The sequence below is a fragment of the Convolutriloba macropyga genome, chromosome 13 (assembly GCF_964194025.1).
Source record: "Convolutriloba macropyga chromosome 13, txConMacr16.3, whole genome shotgun sequence".
NCBI lineage: Eukaryota > Metazoa > Xenacoelomorpha > Acoela > Convolutidae > Convolutriloba > Convolutriloba macropyga.
Genome location: NC_134480.1, coordinates 17,820,971 through 17,843,582, shown reverse-complemented (window position 1 = coordinate 17,843,582; position 22,612 = coordinate 17,820,971). Strand labels below are relative to the sequence as shown.

The following is a 22,612-nucleotide window of genomic DNA, read 5'->3' as shown; positions in this document are numbered from 1 at the left end:
CTTTAAAACATTTAAACATTTTAGAGATGACATAATATCTGGTTGGCCATGCTACAATGTAGAGACAGGACTAAATGTGGGTTTTTGGTCTCTTGGAGATCACATGTTTGGATGGATTCAACAGAAGTTTGGTTTGTGGCCCAAGCGAGAAGACAGAGCTCAAATAGTGTAAGAGAAACATTTTAAGTCCAGTCCGGAAAACGAAGTGGAGCTTTATAGGCTACCTGATGGGGTTTTCTCGTCAAAATCCTATATTAAATGTGGGACAGTTGATAATGCACCATGGTTAACGAAAGGCAAAAATGCATGTATGAGGGGCTTCTGATGAGTATATTTAAGAGCTCTCAAAGGACTTGTTTAAGAGCTTTCGAGCAGTATGGTTAAGGGAACAGATTGAGAGGTGTCAATGACTGAAATTGTTGATCTGTTAAAAAACTGAAAGCGCGAGAATGCAAAAAAGAATCGATAACCGAAATGAAAAAGAGTCAATGATAGAAATGCAAAAAGAGTTTTGACCAAAAAATGCGAATGCAATAGGGGTCATTGAAAAAATTATGGAAGGAAGGAAATTCAGTGACCCAAAAAGCGTGCTTGCAAAAAGGGTCGATGTCAGAAAAATACAGATGCCAAAAGAGGCAATGTTGGAAACGAGTTATGATTATCAGTGTCGGACTTCTTTTTTTTTCTCTCTATCTGCCTTTTTTTTTATTTTTTAATAGCCGCCCTCATCTTCTCAGCCGGCTATTATTGCGCTCGTATTTTTTTTACTTCATCAAACTTTTTTTCGCTTTACCATTTTGCCGCTTTTTCGACATTTTGCGTGAAATCTTTTTGACTTCTCTAGGCTAGTTTCTCTCTTCTCTCAATCTGCTAAAAGTGAATTTGAACATCAGTTGCTAAGCAAAGCAATTCAAAATGAACAGAGTCGGTATAAAAAATTGAAGTCAGAAATTGAAACCGGATAAACCCATAAAGCCCAATTTTAGATGCCCGCTATTTGAACGTCGTTCATATGTCTTAGTTACCACCTCTAATGCTTATTGGTGTTGATAGTAGCCCCTGTAGCCTCTCTCTAAGAAACAGAAGTACGTTATGTTCAACTACGAAATGCCATCAAAATAAATCGGACTTAAAAACTGTTTTTGTACAAAAATCTTTTTTTTTCAATATCTTCTATTCTTTCAATCCCAATCATGCTTATGGAATCAACGGCGGCTATTTTCCGGCAATCTGCCGGGTATGTTTGCCGTTCAATGTTGACTGTATTCTCTCCCTTTTCCTGCCTTTTCTTTGTTTCACTTGCTCTCTTTCCTCGTTCCTTTTTCAAGTTCTCGCTTTCAACTTTGTTCTCTGTCCTTGCTCCTCTTTTCGTCTTTGCCTTTTCCATCTTTTTTCTTTTTGCTTCCGCTTCTCTTCCGCATTCATTCCTCGCCACATTCCCCCTCATCCGTTCTGTTTCTCGCGTTCTCGTTTTTCTCTCTTACTTGTTCGTTTTCTGTCTTTTCTACTTGTGAGCAGTAGCAATTTTAAACATCACAACCTGCAATAAAGAGGCTAGAATCATAAGTGTATCTATTCCTACACAAGCTGTTCCTCAATATATAATCCTGTTTTTTTCTTTGATATCTTTTTTCTCTTTTATCCTTTTTCATTTTTCAACAACAAATGGGCTTTTAAAAAGTAGGGTTTGTTTGCTTGGGACATTTCGGGAGTTATTTAGCTTGTACTCGAATGATTTCATGTTAAAAAGTTCCCGCAAGAAGTTAAGTGTTGCGTAAAAGATCTGGACTTCTGTAAAAGCTTTTCGAGCTCAACTTATGAACCAGATTTCTGATAGATTTCTCTGCTCTTGACTTTTGCTCGATCTCTTTCTTTTCATGCTTTTCTTTACCTCTTTTCTCTATTTGCCTGCCTTTTCCTGTTTTGTTTGCGCCTCTTTTCTGGTTTGCTTCCTTTTTTCTCTCTTCCCTTCGATGTGTTCTCTATTTCTCTCAATCGCTGTCCTTATCCCTTTCCTTCTCATATGCTCTTTTTCACACATTTCCCGTTGACTTTCTTTTTAATTGCTCTCAGACGAAGTTTCGAGCAATTATATTAGTTCTGTCGGTCTTTTTTGCTGTTTTTCGCTTGACCGATTTGACAGACCCATTTTACTTTTGGTCCTCAAAAATGGGATAAACAGGTAGTGCCGAGCTGGCAGTAAGTGCTCTTAGAGCATTTCAGCTCACTAGTCTGCAAGTATGCGATTCACCGAAACTGTTTTGGAGACTTATACTTATGTTGAGCTTTTCGAGGTCAACTTATGAACCAGATTTTTGATAGATTTCTCTGCTCTTGACTTTTGCTCTATCTCTTTCTTTTCATGCTTTTCTTTACCTCTTTTCTCTATTTGCCTGCTTTTTCCTGTTTTGTTTGCGCCTCTTTTCTGGTTTGCTTCCTTTTTTCTCTCTTCCCTTCGATGTCTTCTCTATTTCTCTCCATCGCTGTCCTTATCCCTTCCCTTCTCATTCGCTCTTTTTCACACATTTCCCGTTGACTTTCTCTTTAATTGCTCTCAGACGAAGTTTTTAGCAATTATATTAGTCCTGTCGGTCTTTTTTGCTGTTTTTCGCTTGACCGATTTGACAGACCCATTTTACTTTTGGTCCTCAAAAATGGGATAAACAGGTATTGCCGAGCTGGCAGTAAGTGCTCTTAGAGCATTTCAGCTCACTAGTCTGCAAGTATGCGATTCACCGAAACTGTTTTGGAGACTTATACTTATGGTGTGAAGGGCGGTTCTGAGAGATTGACCCCCCCAATCCCGACCCCTGCACATCGTTCAGACCGTAAGGGCCCCGTGCAGCCAGAAAACCCCCTCCCGGCGTTGCCGCTGCCACATTTTACTATTTGAGAAACAAAATTTAAGTCTATTCCTCTGGAAACCTTTTTATATTTCACCACAAATATGCCTTTGTGAAGGTTAAATCGTTCATGTAGTTAGTAGTATGTTATGATAACATTTTGAAAGTGATTTGTGAAGTTGTTAATGGTATCCAGCTCTGCAATCAGTAAATCCCCCCGGCTGAAGCGGCTTACAGAAAATGATCCCTGCTGTTCGTTTGAGAGTATTTCATCCGACGTTTGTCGGTTGCTTCATTCTCGTCTGAACACATATTTAGATAACTGTTTTTTAGATAATTTTAATTCTATTTAGTTAGATTTAGCAGTATTGGTCAATTTTTCTGGCCCAGCGCTCATTATATTTAATTTTTGGCGACAATTTTTCATTGATTGAAAGTTTGTTTAATGATATTGTTACCATTTTCCGTTTTTGATGATTGCATCATTGAAATCAGTATTAAAATTGTTCTCATTTTATCTGCAAAAGGTTTTCAAATTTAAATATACTCAATTTCAGAACTAAATTTTCTGTAACCTTATCATAGTGCAGTGGATAACAAACAAATTGACAGCTTTCCCCCAATTGTTTCCTCTTCCCTAATTATCACACAAAATCATGGTTACCGCTTACCTAAGAAATTAATAACTCTAAAATTATCTTAAGCTTATTTTTGATTTTCTTGAGATATCAAATTGTTTTGTTACAATCTAAGGATTTTAAACAGCATGGTGTCCAATATTGTGTCAGATCCATTAATTTCATGAAAGATAGTTGCGGCATAGTCTGAGTTTATCTCGAAACTTAATTATCGTGAAAATTAATTTTGTCTAATTATGGCCATGTTTTTGAAGAATTTTTGCAGTTTTGTTGCTTTTTAGTAGCTGCAACAGCTGAGGGAAACTGTTTGACCTTCTTGTTTTTTACAATCCCATGAATTTGGATTCTATTGGTGACTGTCTTTTTTGTTAGATGTGCTCAGACAGTGATGAGTTTTGTCAATTGGAATCGAATTTCGGAGGTGAGTCTAGTATCACAGAAGCAGCCAGGTGTGCGAGAAACAAATTGTTTATAGGCGGTCATTTTTTGAAACGTATTGAGGCAACTTGGATTGACTCATTCAATGGGAAGCTGAAGGTTTTAATTTTTTGAATCTCTATTTTTCTGAACTATGCCTTTAAATTTTCGAGCTTTGCTCGTTTTTATTGCTCTTTTTGTTATTAATTGCTCTCAAACGAAGTTTGTAGCAATTATATTTGTCCTGTCGGTCTTTTTTTATGCGATTTTTCGCTTGACCGATTTTTCGTCTGACACTTTTGATTTTTCGTCCTCAAAAACGGGATAAACAGGTAGCGCCCAGCGGGCATTAATTGCTTTTAGAGCCTTTCAGCTCTGTTTCAGCTCAAACTGTTTTGGAGACTTATACTTAAGTTGTGAAGGGCGGTTCTTAGAGGTCGACACCCCCACTGCTGACCCCCCCCCCCCCCACCTATTGCCCCCAACCCCGCCCCAACGCGTCCCCGTGGCTACTGACGAACAACCAATCGCTAAAAACACGCAATTTTATACTATTTTTCACACATTTTTTCAATTTAAAGTTTGTCATTTTTTGTGTTTTTCCTGTCCTAGGTGTCAAGAAACTTCCTGTAGGGTTTTATATTAGGTTACTGCATAGTTTATAGTGGTAGTGGAATGGTTTCAACATTTTAACATCACGAATTTTAGCCTTTTTTTGACAAACTGTGCAAATTTTTCCAAGTTTTTTGACATTTTTTTTATCCACTTCTTTCCAAACGCAGGGACCAGAAAACGTCCTTAAGGTTTTGATAATCAGTTAATGAAACAATTTTATTTGCCATGGAATAGCTTTCAATTTTTTAATATGACAAATTTTATCAATTTTTTTAAATAAAACTTGCATTTTTTTTAATTTTGTTGTTGGTTTTTAGGTTTCTCCAGCCTCAAGACTCGAGAAACCTCCTCTAGGGTTTAAAAGTAGGTACTGTATAATATCTAACTGTAATGAATTGTTTTTCTAGATTTCAACACCACAAATTTTAGCATTTTTTCCAAAACTTGCAATTTTTAAATTTTTTATGACTTTTATTGTCAGTTTATTATCGCTATTGTCAGTTTATTTGTCATTATTATGATTTATTCAGGTTTTTCAGTCTAACAGAAAATCTTGGTTAGGGTTTGTAATGAGTAACTGAAAAATGTTTGTTGGCTATGGATTAGTTACAACTTTTATCACAAATTTTAGTAGTTTTTTTGCAACTTCTATTTTTTTTCCATTTTTGTCGTTTTCTTAGTTTCTCCAACCTCAACAGCCACATAACCTCCTCTAGAGTTTGTGCTGAGGTTACTGCATAGCTTCTAGATGTATTGGATGGTTTTTCAAGATTTTCAGACAAGCAGTTTTCAAAATTATTTGCAATTTTTTCAAAATTTTTTGATTCTTTTTGACTTTTTCATCATTTTTCTGGCACCAGAATCCTAGGGACCTTCTCCAAGGCTTCATAAAAAGCTGTCGCATAGTTTCTAGACTCATGGAATTGTTATCATTATTTTAATGACTCCAGTTTTAGCACTTTTTTTATAAAATTTATTTTAAATTTTCAAAAAATTATTATCATATTCCAAGTTTATGGATGTTTTTGAGCCAGTAAGACTAATTAAAGCTTGAAATAGTGATACTGGATAGTCTCATGAGACATTGAAATGGTTTTGAAGATTTTGATGTCTCGAATTTTTGCAAGATTTTGTTAAAATTTGCGATTGCTTTCAAATTTTTTTGAGTGTTTTTGTCCTTTTCTGAGTATAAACTATCATTACTGGCCAACGAAATTTTTCAAGTCTTGCAGATGGGTTACTTGATATAACTCAGGAGAGAAAATAGTTTTTAACATTTCACTGTGAAATCTGGAAGCTTTTCTTTTTAATTTTGCAAATTTTTTAAATATCAGTTTTCTATTTGATTTGTTTACTAACAAAGCTAGAAAACTAAAAGTTGAAGAGGCGAATCAATCTAGCACTAGCTTCAATAAACTGTGACTAGCTACTGACAAAGTCAACCGCTCGCCGGTCCTTTGAGGGCAATTCGCCCGACGTTAGTCGGTTATGTTTACTTAGTCTTGTTATTGTATGGTCTTTAGTAATTTTTAAGGATGCCTAGTTTTGCCTTTTTGAAGGCTCTAGTATGGTCAACTTTTTTGACTCCAGCGCTTTTTCTTGATCCTTTATGAAAATTACTTAGGTTCGCTGTATTTTTTGTTCTTTTGACTGGCTTGTCACTGATTCTCGTCAATAAGGATTTGGCATGGGATTTCCGGATAAGGTAAATTTCAATTTTTTTTGAATGTTTCAGTTGTAGCTTGTTGTTTTAACGATTTGGACACTAATTTAAAAAAGACATTTTCGATTTTTGTCGGCGTTTTTTTTTCATTGTTCCCTTGTTCTTTTGTCGTATTTTTGACAAGTCTCTTGAAGTTTCGAGAGGTTCTCTTCTTATACTTTTAAGCGGTTTTGTAAATAGCAAAATGCTTTTTATTAACGTGATGCCATTCTTTTTCACAAAATTGCAATAAATATTTGGATTTTTCTCCAAAATTGTTTATTGCTAATAGACAGTATGTTTGTTATGGTAATTTTTAAGATTTAGTTACAGGCTTTTTTGTGTGGCTCCGTTTTTAATCAGTTGAACGCTCTTTCGAATTTGTGGATGATCACTTGTTTGAACGTCTTAAGTGTAGTTCTTTGTTTTTTCTTTGACACTGTTAGCTCTCTTAAAAAGGATAGCTCTTTTTCATATATTTTTTTGTTTATTTCGAAGTTTTGTTTTTTGTAGTCTTATTCATTGCGAACTGTCAAATGCTCTTGTAATGAATTTGGTAATCAAGTCTTGTAATTTTTTGGATTTGATTTTGGTCTTGTCTTGCTGTTTCTTTAGTCCAGATGTTTGTTACGAGCTATGACGTTACATTTTTCGCATCAGCATTTGTTCGTTATTTGTCATTCTTATTGGAGTGAGCTTTTTGTCAATTGGCGTGATTGATTTTGTGGCCACGTGTGACTTAACCCAACTATTTTTTTCCAAAATAATCTTTTTTCTCTTTCTATTGTTGAAGTAATTTTTAATGTTTCAGTGGATAACAACTGACTTAAAAATAATTGCCACTAAGTTCTGGTACAAAAGCCGAGAATTTTTCTAATTGTATTGCCAAGAAATTTTTCGACATTTTTATAGGTTGTACTTGGTGCACAAGCTCAAGTAGAACAGAAATGGGGTACGCTTAAGTCAAAGGCCAATTGCTGAGCAGGTTATGTCTGTTGAGAAGATGTAGCGGAATTACTTTAATATACTAGTAGAGATAAATACTGAAGTTTTAAGTTTCGTACTTTTTTCTCGGTTGTGGAGACTGGTCCAAAATTTTTCTAGTGCTAAGAAATAAGAGGACAGATTACTGCTCGACAGGTGAGAGAATTTCAGAAAATTGGCAGTCAAAGACGCAAATACTTTCTTGCTAAATTAGGTCTTATTTGGTATTAAATATTTTTGAACAGTATTCCGCAGTTAAGTATTTAATTATTAAATAAAGTAAGTTTTTTAATGACATTAATTCGAAGTTCTGATGGCTTTCTCGTCTAGCATGGAGAAAACTCAAAAGACAATGATTCTTTATTAGACAAAATTTTTCAGAGGTATTATCTGTGGCCTAAAGATTACATCAAAATTTTTCAACCTTTTTTGTTGGGTCAGCTTCGATTTGGCTCGTGCTGACTGATCAATTCAAATTTTACCAGTTTTGATGGATTCATGCAGATTTATTGGACCTCGGAAAGAGAAAAAGTTGCTGGAACTTCAGATAACTAATTAAACCATAAATAGATGGTACGATAGAACGCTTTTCTTGATTAGAAAAATGGAAATTAAACCTAAGGTTCTCAAAACTTAAACAACTTTAACAAAGTTAAAGATAACCACGTCAAATTTCAATTGTTTTGCCTTCGTTTCACGTTGTCAATTAGATTGATATCACTACAGTTTTAAAATTTATCTCTTTTGCGATCAATACCCACAATTATCGGCTATTTACCATAATCATTTTTTTAGTACTGGTTTGAAGTCAGGCCCGTTGATACTGTTCGACGCAGATGCAAACGAAACTACAATTTACAGTCGGTTTGACCAATTTTTGGTCACCCACATGACATGGCATTCTTTCGAGCCCAACGGATCCGCTGAGCTGTGTTATGGAATCATGGGGAACGTCAGCACTGTTCCCGAACAATATTCTGTGTCCTTTATAGAGGTAAAGCGAGAGGAATCTGTCGCGTTGTTGTGAAATAAGAGTGCACTCATTGCTCTTTCATTTTTGCCCGATTAATGTGACCGTCAAATTGTTAATAAAACTAATATACCGGCATGGTATATTATACGAATAATGAAAATCAATGCTTAGGCTTTAAAAATCAGTATCCTATTTATTAAACGCGTGAGCTCTAAAATAGGACAAAATTTTTGCATATTTAAGGGACCTCTCGAAGCGCATGATAAAGATTTAAGTTTTTTAATTTTTGTGATCTCAAATGCTCTCAATCTGAAATATCTTTATTGATACGTTAAAAAGCGATTCTGAGAAACGGTGGAATGTAGTCGTTATAGCGCAGTTGGTAAGATGGAGGACTGCTATTCTGAGGGTCTAGTGTTCGAACGCGTGTCGGGTACCTTCCCTTTTGTAGACTTGAAAATTTTTATCCCGTATGTGTGTGTGTTTGGGGGATGAAAAAATGTAATTGTTTTCTCTTTGTAGCAATTCTTTTTTCCATTTTTTGTTTTTATTTCAAATCTTTGAACGATTGTTTTTGGTAAACCACAGGGATTTTCCGGTTAGTTCTCCCCTCTGCCATCCGTTCCGTTTCTGTCTCTCTCTCTCTCTCTCTCTCTCTATCTATCTATCTCTTTCCTTTTCGTTTTTTTTTCTCTCCCTTTGTTTACTTCTCTATTTTCTCAAATTTAATGACCAAGAAAACCAGTTGAGCAAATAGTCACCCCAAGTAACGATAGGCCAAAACAGAATACACAAAGAGCTTCAAACAGACTGAATTGGAAAAATCAAACAGTTTTCTGTCCTCCATAGGATAAACAAAGGTTGAGTTTTATTTTATGCCTGTTTATTTCGGTTCTTTTACCATTTTCCAAAAAATTGCTATGAAACTAAGTTTTTAGCAGTATTGGTCGTATTGTCTAATCTCCCTTTTTTTATATGAAACATCAGTAGCAATTGGGCACAATCGTTAACATTGCTCCCGTCGGAACATGTTTTAGTGGTTCTTAATCAGGCAACCTAGCGCTTAATAAATGCGTTTTCAGACGCGCTTTGCCATCGTATTTAAGCTCCTGTTATGCATATTTTTTGCGCTCATTAAGTATGCGGTATAGCAAAAACAAGCGAGTCACAAACGCCATTGTCCATAAATTTTCTGTAGAAAGAGCAAAGGACAAGTGCAATACGCTTAGTTAGCGTAAGTTGTGAGACCTATGGCTGTTAAGCGAGAGTTATGGTTTCGAGCCCGAGTCGGTGCCAAACAAAAACTTAACTTCTTTTAAAACTCTTATTGGTATAAATAATTTTCTTTTCATTGTTTTGCGGGCCTGCTAGTTAATATTAAAACAATATTTGTTCCACGCTAGCAACTGAAAGCGAAAGTATTATCTCTATCGACGGGGAAGGAAAATGTAAAAACATAGTTTTACATATCAGTGATAACGCGCTATAAATTGTAATTAAGTACCGAAATATTCCAGTCAAATTAGAAATGTGAATCACCATTGCCCCGCAGTTTTTCTTAGGTGATAACTTTTTTCGGTCCCGGACCCATTCATGAAATTACCTTAATGAAACGAAGATTCATTACTGAATGAGATTAACTTAAGTGTTCATTGGTCTTGCTGTATTTTCAGGATATAATTTTAGGCTGGACATAGGTTTTTTTTCGTTCGTTTTTATGTTCATGCAAAATTTCGGGAAATTTCGATAATTTTGAAATTATGGGTAATGTGGTGTTGCACACATGATCATAAATATAGCTGTATTTCAGAGAAAAACTAAATAAAACCAGTCATTAGAATTAGGAAATTCATGATTCAGCGATGTGAAGCTCTAGAATCTGCTCCGAGGACTTTTTTGTCAGTCTTTGACTTAACAGAAAGGCTTTTTAAAATAAATTTATTAAATTATTGCAGGTCACAGTTCATGGTCTTCTCTCGGCTAGATCAGCCTTTGAGGAGTGGGGAAAAATTATGACTCGCTACCACGGCAAGACAGACGCTGCAAGGAAATTTGATTTGACTGTAAATTATGTTGGTTACTATACTGATAACGGGGCATATTACTACTACAATACCGAGGAAGGAAAGACGTATGAACAAACTGTGAACGATGTTGTTGATCACGCAAGTTTTAAGGAGATTCCTTACAAATATCTCCAATATGACTCCTGGTTCTACCCGAAAGACGCTCAAAATAGTAAGATCTTTCAGTGGAGTTTTTCTTTACAGTACTTCTCTTGACTACAGAAGATTGTTAGCCTCTAATTTTTCGAAAGCCTTATTCCAATCGTTGAAAATTGGTACAAGTTAAAGGAACGCATTGATAATAGTAGATCTCCACCGCGGTGACATTTTTGGGGGAGATGGGGGTTGGGTTGGTTGGATCTGAAATCTTTCGTTTTAAGATTGATACTAACGCCATGGTGACGAGTATTAGTTTTAATTCTGGAAACTTTTTGTTTCAGACGCTGTCACACAATGGGTTGCAACAGCTGTAAGTATTTTCTACTCAGATTTTGTAACTATGGTTCAAAAACTTAAATGAAGCGGATTTGGAAATTGCTAGTTGACTATCTGCTAAATCCCCCTGCCATATATAAAGTCAGCCAATGAAAGAATTGTGTTCTAACGCAAACAGTCATTTGTTACAGTACTGTTGCTTGCTTGAAGTTAGGGAATAATCTGAGAATAATTGAAAAATTATTATTTGAAAAATACCGATTTAAGGAAACTTTTCCCGACAACTTGACAGCAGTCTTCAATCGCAATATGATGCCAATTGTGGCACACAACAGATATTTCTCGCCTTACAATGTGTATGCCAAAGAGAACGGAGGAACGTTTGACTTCATTCTTGAGGATAACATTGCCATTCCAGCGGATGCCAGACTGTGGAAATTTCTGTTCCAGCAATCAAAAGTTTGGGGATTGACAACATACGAGCAGGTATTGTTTACTCTCAATTTTAGTGTGGTTTATTAATTGCTCTTGAACAAAGTTTGAAGCAGTTATTGTAGTCGTGTTTATCTATGCGCAATTTTCCCTTGACCGTTGTTGACTTTTCGATGGACTATGAAGGTCTTGACTTCTTGTGTTTTACGTACTCTAAATTGCTCTCTCGTTCACAAGTTGAAGCAGCTGAACTTAATTGACCGTTGACTACAAAAAGTCAAAGACTGAGTAGCCAAAAATCAACAGGCAAGAACCATGCTACTACAGAATCGAGTTACCCCCAGACGTTCGAGATAAATTGACCCAACGATAGTCGTTTGTTTTGTATTAAGCTTTAATTTCACACTCATTGTCTGAGGGTTACATTTTTGATCACAGAAATGATAAAATGATTTAAAAAAATCTGTGGTGCTAATGATCGGTAATTAATTAGTTGCTATTTCAAATCCAAATCAGTCTGAAATGAGAGATATATGTTGAGCAGGACTGGCAGAACTGGATCCTTGAGGAATCGATTGCAACCACCTCCAGTTTGACTGCAGCTTCTGACATGTTTGTAGAGATGGGAGAGGCTGCACAGGAAAGTGGTATCACTGTTCAGTACTGTATGTCTCTGCCCAAGAGTGCTCTGCAGAGTCTCCTCTCGAATTCAGTGTCACAAGTGAGAGAATTATATACCTTATAATTACCCAATAAATTCCTCCGGTTAATGTTTCTTCTATCTTTTCCTGAATATAACGAAAGCTAACTTTATAGTCGTGCAGATGCTGTCTTGCGAATTATCACGAAAAATTATAAATTTTTGCACCGTTTTGGTTTTCTAAAGGTTTTTTTAAGAGAAGCTTCGCAATTTTGCAGTAACTTCACTAGTGGGATAGTTTATTAAGGTTCTTCATTTCAGTTTTTTGTTTGGGAATTGCAACCCTTTGCTCGTATGTGTCATAAGCTGTCATCATTATTGTTCCGACCCCACTTGTGGGGGGGGGAACTATATACTCAAATGGGTTTTTTTTTTGTTCAGTCAATTTTGGCCGATCGATATATTCATCGCAGTGAAATGTGAGTGGTATCATTGAAAAGCTGGTCCAGCGTAGAATTCAAAATTATTTTTTTTATTTTCGTTGTTTTTTTGAGGAGTTATCGAGGATTGAAGTTTTGTGTGAACACGGGATATTTGTTCACTTTTAATGTGATTTTTCTTCAAATTAAGATATTTTCTATAAAAAATAGTATTTCAAACTTAAATTTCTTGCCATAAATGAACCATTTTTGTGTTCCTAATAGACTAAAGGCGTTAAAATAGACTAGTTCTGGTCTCATAGGGATGTTCAATATCAAAAAAAAATTCGAATTCTATTTGAAAGCTGGTTTTTTATACTTTTCTACTTTTTTTTTGCTTTTTTAAGTCACCTAGAGACAAGTCACTTTTCATATCGAGGTTCCGTTAATGACAAACCTCCTTTACAATCAATTGCAGCCCGGTGAACAAAAAAATCGTTTTCAAAGAATTGCGCATGTTTTTTGGCTTTGACTCTTGAGTTTTCTTAATTTTAAAAGAAATTTTGAATATCTTTTTGAGGTTTTACTAATTTTTTGGAGTCTTATGGCCTGGACTCATTGACTAACAGTGCAATAAGTTCCGTAATGAGATTTTAGTGAACATATATAGTGCTTTGAGAGGACAGCTAATAGCTGTTAAGACTTTAAAAATAATTTTTCGAAAAATTTTTTCGAACATTAACCAATCGTAAACTTATTATCGTGAACTGTAAGTCAGTCTCTGCAATGACAGCACCCTCATCCGTCCTACTGTAACCAAATTTGATCTGGCTAGCAGTTTTATCTTCTAATTTTTAGTTATATGACTTCATTGACACAAGATTTCAAAAAATTTTAAGTTTTTTTTGGATATTTCCGTATTAATCGTTACTTTTGAAATCTTATCCCATTATCTTAATTTTGACAGCTCCTATTGTCTTGAAGAAAAACTTCAGTGGTTCGCAGATAAAGTTTTCAGAGAAAAGCTAATGGTTTAAATGGCTTTGAAATTTTCTCCTCGTACTTTTCTACTGAATTTTGGTTGTCGCCTGTTTTTGTTGCTATTTTCATAGTCGTAAGACTTATTGTGATAACTTATTGATTATCTATGCATGAGAAACATCTTTGCCCGTCATCGTGTTTTTTCTGAACGTAGTTTTTGACCTCCGATGAAAGGTTCTGAGTTTAAAGGCTAATAAAATAAGATTTTTAAAATAGTTTTTCGAATTTTTTTTTTGAACATTAACCAATCCTAAGCTTTTTCTTCGCGGACTGTTAGTGAGCCCTGGAACTTACAGGATCTTTTTTTTTCTAGTACAGCCAAAAATAATCTTGTTAGCGGCTTCATTTTTTACCAATTAGTTTCTAAACTTCAATGCCATTAGTTGTCAGATATAATTTTTTTTTTAATTTCTGGGTACTTTTCTTATTTTTGGATCCTTTTGAAATCCTATCACATTATCCTATTACTGATAGTTCCCATTGGTTTAGCGAAGACGTTCAACGGATCATAGATAAAATTTTCTGAGAAGAACTTTTCGACACTTTCTTCTGGCACTTTTCTACTTAATTTTTAGTTTTTGTCCAACTTTTTTGTTGTTTTCATCGTCAATAACTTGTTGGAAGGTCTTATTAATGAAATATGAGTCGCAAACAAACTTGTTGTCCCATGGAGGCATAATATCTCGTATTTAGTGGATTCCGTTGAAAGCTTATGAATTAAATGGCGTTGATACTACGAGTTTTCTCAAAAATTTCGTGGCTCTGTATTTGTTCATTTTTTTTATTTTTTGAAATATTATTGATTGAAAAAAAGAATGGCATTTCTGTTTAAAAATTATTTGATAATAGAAAAGTTTTAGTGAAAAGTTCATTTTTTAATGCCTTCGACACTTTTCTCGCTTAATTTTTTTCTTGAAATTGCTGTTTTTGCCTGTTTTTGTTCTTTAGGTCGCCGTAAAATGCTGACAAGTCGCTTAAGCTGGTAATTGAAGATTGGATTTATAATGTTACCCGAAGTAGTCAGTTCGTAGCTTTTAGTCTTAAAGTTTATGATATACAATTTCAAATAATTTTCAAACTTTTCAGTTTATGTTGTTCTTTTCGTCAAATTGTAACTTATTTTCATCAATGAGAGGTCACATCCAATTTCTTGTGTTTCAAAAAATAACATATCAACTGATAGTATTTGTCACCGATGCTTTCTGTGTTAGACAATATGCGTTTTTATCAAAGTTTTTTGAGTGCTCTTTTTTTGCGTTTCTTCTCTTCTTTCAGAACAATCGCGTGGTAACAGATCCCAATGGTTTTCAATTGTGGCCCAAATCAACTTAGTTAATCTCTCAGTATAATTCCTTCAACTAAATTATTAGAAATAAGATTTCAATTAAAAATACATTATTCAGATAATAGCTAATGATTTTAATGATAGCAAAAGTTTGTGTTTTCGCAAATCGTTTATAATTTTTTAAGTTTTTCTTTAGTTCGTTTCTATGACATAGTCTACCCAAAGACAGTTCTTTTTGGTTTTGTAATAACTTTTTGTAATTTATCAAAGATTATTTAGTTAAAAGCTAATGATTTTTAAGACTTTTGAAATTTCTTGGTTTAAAAAATGTTAGTAAATTCGAGTAATTCAGGTTTTATCTGACTGCATTTTGACGTTGTTACTATGTGCTTTTAAATTTAGATTTTCAGTTTTTGCCGTGAAGTTTTCGTTTTTGCTATTTTAATTTTCGTTCTTTCGTCTCGTAGTCTGTTTAATGTCAGATGTCATTGGCGCTTTAATGAGGCATGACATCATGTAATTCAATTAGTAGATAGCTTTTGTAACGATTGGTTTAAACTCAAACATCTATTTCTGTTATCTCTTCATTCGGTTGACAATTAAGTCAAAAATGTAGATCAGTTCGGGTCGGAACATCATGTGCGAACGCACATTAACGAGCCGCCTTGTTTTTTTCCTCTGTATTTCAAATTGAGTTCAATTAACTTCTCTAAAACTTCACAAGTTAACGCCTAGAAAAATAGAAGGCTGTTTTGTTCTCGGCGAGTTTTTACAAATCGGAGAGATAAATCGTTTTTACGAGTCTAAATTCATACTTTTCGTTGTTATAATAGGCACAAGAAGAACTTAGTTAATGATTCGATCAAACAGTAGCTATTCGACGAAAGTTTTTGTAGATGTGTTGTCGATGTAAATTTCAAGCCCGCTAAATTTAAGGCTTGTATTTTTGTGGTGTAGGGAAGAGTGAGTAATGACTACCAACCGGGTAATGAACAGTGGAAGATTGGGGAGTCTTCAATGTTTGCGTGGGCAATGAATGTGGCTCCTTTCAAAGACACTTTCTGGACTACTACTCAACAGCCAAATAATACATACGAGTATGTGCGAAGATAATTAGTTAATAGTAGCTCTTATGTGTTTTTAGGTTCACTGAACTAACCTCTGATGAATATAATTATTAATTGCTCTCAAACGAAGTTTGTAGCAATTACATTAGTCCTGTCGGTCTTTTTTATGCGATTTTTCGCTTGACCGATTTTTCGTCTGACGCTTTTGACTTTTCGTCCTCAAAAACGGGATAAACAGGTAGCGCCCAGCGGGCATTAAGTGCTCTTAGAGCCTTTCAGCTCTGTTTCAGCTCAAACTGTTTTGGAGACTTAATACTTATGTTGTGAAGGCCGGTTCTTAGAGGTTGACGACACCCCCACTGTTGACCCCCCCCCCCCCTATTGCCCCCCCACGGCGCTGTTTCCCCCCCCCACCCCACTGTTGCACGCCCCCCTCACCATCAGACCCCCGGTGTACACCAACCCCCCCCCCCCACCCCCGCCTCCCGTGGCTACTGACGAACAACCAATCGCTAAAAACACGCAATTTTATACTAATTTTCACAAATTTTTTCAATAGTCGCACAGCGATAGCTGGGGCTATTATTGGCCTTTTCTTGGTTTTTTTTATTTCGTCATGATTTTTGTTACGACCGTATGACGTCACAGCCACTTTTTGTTCATTCGTTCATACAATTTCAACTGAATTGCATCTGTGACGTCATTTTTCGCTCTTAGTGGAGCGAGTTTTTTGTTCATGCGCGTGATTAAATTTTTGGTCACACTTGACTTACCTCACTGTCAAAATGACTTCTTCACTTTGAAATTGACTTTTATTTACTTTAATTCAAAGAGATAAGGTCAAACGGGTGTGTGTCACTCTAATTGAAGGTTATTTGAGATCAGCTAATAGAGGCAGCAATAACTTATACAGATTTTTATCAAAATATAACAGATCAGCCTTCAATAAAAAGACGAATTTTTTTGTCTGTCTTTTTTTTCTGTTTTTTTTAGACGGCCGATCTACGAATCTATTGCGGCTATTTTCTGGAAATCTGCCAGTTGGGTTTGAAAATTTTTGTCATTTTGTTTTTTCAGCCCTAGGTGTCAAGAAACCTCCTCAAGGGTTTTATATTACGTTACTGCATAGTTTCTAGTGGAAGTGGAATGGTTTCAACATTTTAACATCACGAATTTTAACCTTTTTTTGACAAAACGTGCAAATTTTTCAAGTTTTTTGAAATTGTCATTTTTTAGGTTTCTCCAACCTGAAGAGCCAGCAAACCTCCTCGAGCGTTTTTCGACATTTATATTTTATTATCCACTTCTTTCCGGACGCAGGGGCCAGAAAACGTCCTCAAGTGTGTGATAATAAGTTACTGCAACAATTTTGTTTGCCGTGGAATAGCTTTCAGTTTTTTAATATGACAAATTTTATCAATTTTTTTGATAAAACTGGTAATTTTGTCAGGTTTTTTGTTGGTTTTTAGGTTTCTCCAGCCTCAAGACTCGAGAAACCTCCTCTAGGGTTCAAAAGTAGTTACTTTATAATTTCTTAATGTAATGAAATGTTTTTCCAGATTTCAACACCACGAATTTTAGCATTTTTTTTTACAAAACTTGCAATTTTTTGAATTTATTGTCAGTTTATTATCGCTATTGTCAGTTTGTTTGTCATTATTGTCATTTATTCACGTTTTTCAGTCGAACAAAAAATCTTCGTTAGGGTTTGATAATGAGTTACTGAAAATCTTTTGTTGGCCATGGATAAGTTACAACTTTTATCACAATTTCAGCAGTTTTTTTTGCAACTTCTATTTTTTTTCAAGTTTTTTGAAATTTTTTTGTCATTTTCTTGGTTTTTCCAAACTCAACAGCCACATAACCTCCTCTAGAGTTTGAGCTTAGGTTACTGCATAGCTTCTAGATGTTATGGAAGGGTTTTCAAGATTTTAAGATCAGAAATTTTTGAAATTATTTGCAATTTTTTCAAGTTTTTTTGAATCTTTGACTTTTTATCATTTTTTCCGGCACCAGGGTCCTAGGGACCTCCTCCAAAGCTTCATGACAAGCTGCCGCATGGTTTCTAGATTCATGGAATTGTTATCAATATTTAAATGACTCCAGCTTAAGCACTTTTTCGATAAATTTTAATTTTTTAAATTTTCGAAAGATTATTATCATGTTCCAAGTTTATGGATGTTTTTGAGCCAGTAAAACTAACTAAAGCTTGAAATAGTGATACTGGATAGTCTCTTGAGACAATGGAATGGTTTTGAAGATTCATGTATTTTGAATCTTAGCAAGATTTTGTTAAAATTTGCAATTGTTTTCAAAATTTTTTAGTGTTTTTGTCCTTTTCCCAGTTTAACTATCATTACTGGCCAACGAAGTTTTTCAAGTCTTTTAGATGGTTTACTTGACATAACTCAGGAGAGAAAAAATAGTTTTGAACATTTTCCTTGCAAAATCTGAAAGCTTTTCTTTTAAATTTTGCGATGTTTGCAAGTTGTTTAAATATCAGTTTTCTATTTGATTTGTTTACTAACAAAGCTAGAAAACTAAAAGTTGAAGAGTCGATTCAAGCTAGCGCTAGCTTCAATAAAACTTGGCTAGCTACTGACAAAGCCAACGGCTCTCCGGTCCTTTTGAGAGCAATTCGCCCGAAGTTAGTCGGTTATGTTTATTGATTGTACTTCTAACTTTGAGGAAAAATGTTAACATTTCTCTATTGGGTATCAGAGATTAGTATCCTGGCAAGTCAAAATATTAAAGCGCACAGTTCTAAATTCTAGCCATGGATTTTGTCAACGTTTTTCGCCAGTTTTTGTCAATTTTTTGACGAACGGATGGATAATCATTAGTTTTAGTTGTTTAATAGCCGCCCTCATAGTCTCAGCCGGCTATTATAGCGCTCCTATTTTTACAATTCAAATACACATTTTTTAATGACTTTGATCTTTCAAAACGGGATAAACAGGTAAAGCTCAGCGAGCATTAAGTTTAATTAGAGGCCCAAAGTGGACTTTAGTAGTCCTTCAAGTGCTTATAGTGGTGCAACTGCTGGGATGGCCTTAATTTAAGGTTAAAAGGTCATTTTTAGGAGTTTTTGGGCTCAAAATGGTGCAATTTTTGATGTTTTTGTGATTTTTTATTATTCAAGGTTGAAGTTTTTGAAAGGCGATGAAGGTTTTTTGGGAGACAAAACTGCCTGTTATGACCATTTTATGAGCTATATATTTTTGTACTACAAACACAAACACAAAAAATGATACTAATTTTTGCAATTTTTTTAAGATTTTTTGAAAATTTTTGTATCATTTTTTGAGTTTTTTTAGCCCAAGGTGTCAAGAAACCTGCTCTAGGGTTTGATAAAGGATTTGATGATAGATTACTGCATAGTTTTTAGTAGTCATGGTGTTGTTCTTAACTTTTTGCCATCATGAATTCTAGCATTTTTTGACAAAACTTTGCAATTTTTTTAATTATTTTTTGACATTTATTGTCTTTATTCAAGTTTTTTAAGTCCCAGGAAACTCATCAGGGGTGCAATAATAAGTTATTGAATGTTTTCACTTGACATGGAATGGGTTTCAACTTTTGAATGTAACAAATTTTATCAATTTTTTTCCACAAAATTCGCATTTTCAGGTTTTTGAACGTTTTCGTCATTTTTTTTATTTTCTCCAGCTTCAGGGACCAGGCAATTTCCTTTGAGGTTTGTTAATAGGGCAGTGCATAGTTTCTAGTAACAATGGATTGGTTTTTTATTTTTTTAATGTCTCGAATTTTAGCTTTTTTTGATAAAATCTGCAATTTTTTTAAGGCTGCCTAAAATTCTTGTCAGTTTTTGATATTCGTACATTCTCAAGTGCAGGAAAACATATTCCACGTTCTGATGAAAAATTACTGCATGGATTTTAATTTCAATAGATTTGTTTTCAACAATGTAACCTTTCGACTTTTAGAAGTTTTTTGATAAAATTTGCATTTTTCTTCAAGTTTTCTAAAAACATTTTTGTTTTTTTTGCCTCAGTGGCCAGGTAACCTCATCCAGAGTTTGGTAGTATGTTATTAAATAGTTGCTAGGGGCAATTGAATAGCTTTCAACATTTTAATTTCGTGAAATTTGAAATTTTTTCTAAAAAGCGTTTTTCAAAGCTTGGAATTGGGTTACTGGATAGGCTCTAGAGACACAGAAATTATCCCGAAGATAATTATATCACAATTTTCAGCAACATTTCCTTATAATTTGCAATTGATTTTTAATTTTTTTGTTCATTTTCGAGATAATCGATCTTCAAGGGCCAATGAATATTTTTCAGGTCTTGCAGATATAATACTGGACCAATTTCAAAAACAAAATTTGGCTTTGAACATATTTTTTAAATAGATTTTTTACAGGGAAAACTTGCCTCAGGTTTAAAAGCTTCAAGAGTTTTAGCAATGAGTATATTTTTGTTTAGTTTCGATTCTTTTAGTTTATCAATTTTTTGATGTTCTGTATTGATTTTATTTGTGTTCTGGGTGGCATTGTTCAATTGATCTGCTGGTCAGGTAGAATACGTCTGAGTTTTTCATTCAATTCCTTGAATTTTATTTCAGGACTTGTCCTGCTATGTTTTTTACTTCGTCGAACTTTTTTTTCGCTTAACCCATTTTGCCGCTTTTTCGACATTTTGCGTCAAATCTTTTTGACTTCTGTAGGCTAGTTTCACTCTTCTGTCATTCTGCTCAAAATCCTTTTAAACAGCAGCTGCTCAGCAAAGAAATTCAAAATGAAGAGAATCAGTATTAAAAAAATCAAAGTCAGAAATAGAAACGGGATAAACCCATAAAGCCCATTTTTAGATGCCTTGTGCTTGAAATTTGTTCTCATAAGTTTTAGTTACTATCTATAATGCTTATTGGTATTGATACTAGACCCTGTAGCCTCTCACTGAGAGACAGGAGTATCTTCAAATACGAAATGACATCAAAATAAATCGCACTCAAAAATGTTTTCTAATTTTTTTTTTCGAACTTTTTTTCGCTTTACCCATTTGCCGCTTTTTCGACATTTTGCGTGAAATCTTTTTGACTTCTGTAGGCTAGTTTAACTCTTCTGTCATTCTGCTCAAAATCTTTTTAAACAGCAGCTGCTCAGCAATGCAATTCAAAATGAAGAGAATCAGTATTAAAAAAATACAAAGTCTGAAATAGAAACGGGATAAACCCATAAAGCCCATTTTTAGATGCCCTGTACTTGAACTTTGTTCTCATATGTTTTAGTTACTATCTATAATGCTTATTGGTATTGATACTAGACCCTGTAGCCTCTCACTGAGAGACAGGAGTATGTTCAAATACGAAATGACATCAAAATAAATCGCACTTAAAAATGTTTTTATACAAAAATCAATTTTTGTTGATATTTTCTTTTCTTTCAATTACAATAGAGTTATGGGAATCAACGGCGGCTATTTTCCGGCAATCTGCCGGGTATGTTTCAGTTTAAGAAAATTGTGGGGCTTACTCACACAGAAAGTCCAGGCAGAAGAATTTCAATTTTTCTGAAGAAATAGCTTCAATACTTAGGGTTTTAATTTTTACACTGCAGAAGTTGGATTAATTTGAAAATTGTCAAGTAGACTAACATAGTGCTGCTATTAGGGAACTGGCAATTGTCTATCTTGATTTGCATCGCACAAATGCTTGTCGAATTTTTGAAATTTGAAAAAATTAAAATTTCATCTGATAGTGTATGCATGCGTAAAAATCGAAATTGGACGGAAAATTAAGATAAGATTTAATAATGGGTAACTGTATATTACTGTTTATCTTAGGGCAATTATGTGCTGATGTTTAGAGGCGAGGAACCTTACCCAGAGTTACAGATAATGGTAGCAGTTCTAAGTTGTGGGCCAGTTGGACCATCGGATAAGATTGGATACGAGGACCGTGCCAATATTTTCAAATCAATTACAAACGATGGCTTAATCCTAAAACCAGACAGACCAGCATTTGCAATTGATAAACAAATTCTTCAACAGACAGGTCTAATAGACGATGGACCAAAAGGACAGGTAGAACCACTTTCTGTCTCATCTTGATATGGTTATTGTTCCGAACCACTTTGGGGGGGATATATACTCAAAGGGTTTTTAATTGCTCTCAAACAAAGTTTGTAGCAATTATATTAGTCCTGTAGGTCTTTTCTTATGCGATTTTTTTGCTTGACTGGTTTTTCGTTTGACCCATTTGTATCTTCGTCCTCAAAAACGGGATAAACAGGTAGCGCCCAGCAGGCATTAAGTGCTCTTAGAGCCTTTCAGCTCACTAATCACCAAATATGGGATTCACAGAAACAGTTTTCGAGACATACTTATGGTGTGGAGGGCGGGTTCTTAGAAGTTGAACCCCCACACCAGTCCCCCTCCCCCACTTTACCCCCAGTCCCTACCCCTGCACATCGTTCAGGTCGTAAGGCAAAGACCCCTGTGCAGCCAACGACCCCCTTCCAACCCTGTGCAGCCAAAGACCCCCCTCCAACCTTTGCCCCACCCCAGATCGATGTATTCATCTTAAAGAGTTGAGACTGGTATCATTAAAAAGCCCGTCCAGCATAGAATATTGAATAAAGTTTTTTTGATTTTGGTTTTTTTACAGTGAGTTATCGAGGTTTAAATTTTTGCGAATAGAAGACGGAATACAGTTGTTTTATTAACATTTTCCGTGTTTTTTTGACCAAAAAGTAGAGACTTAGCATCCGCTGTCGCACTTTTTGAAACTCAAAAAGGGCTGGTGTTACTTTTGTTTCCTATAGGAGTCTTCTGGAATTAAAATTTCACCGGCTGACGCCCGACGTTAGTCGGGAAGCAATTCGCCCGACGTTAGTCGGTTATGTTTGGTTTATTTAAATATTTCATTTGCTGATTAATCTTTCTTTCACAAACGTATGAAATGATTAAGCGTTTTTGTTGGACTCGCTGGAAAGTTCAGGCTATGTTTGGACTCATCTTGGATTTTTACAATCAATAATTTTTTTGGATTATATTGGGGCGCGGTCTTCATTTTTTTGTAATTTGGTTAATTTT

General features: G+C 34.9%; 1 protein-coding gene across 1 annotated transcript in view; it reads left to right on the top strand.

The window, feature by feature from the left end:
- LOC142352310 (uncharacterized) overlaps nucleotides 1–22,612 on the top strand; it is a 36,312-nt gene that overhangs the window by 6,191 nt on the left and 7,509 nt on the right. The window contains exons 3-10 of the mRNA XM_075404843.1: nucleotides 25–168; nucleotides 7,995–8,193; nucleotides 10,128–10,410; nucleotides 10,679–10,707; nucleotides 10,941–11,159; nucleotides 11,650–11,826; nucleotides 15,448–15,587; nucleotides 21,385–21,601. Of these exons, the coding sequence (XP_075260958.1) occupies nucleotides 25–168; nucleotides 7,995–8,193; nucleotides 10,128–10,410; nucleotides 10,679–10,707; nucleotides 10,941–11,159; nucleotides 11,650–11,826; nucleotides 15,448–15,587; nucleotides 21,385–21,601 (1,408 nt within the window). The remainder of the gene's footprint in view (nucleotides 1–24; nucleotides 169–7,994; nucleotides 8,194–10,127; nucleotides 10,411–10,678; nucleotides 10,708–10,940; nucleotides 11,160–11,649; nucleotides 11,827–15,447; nucleotides 15,588–21,384; nucleotides 21,602–22,612) is intronic.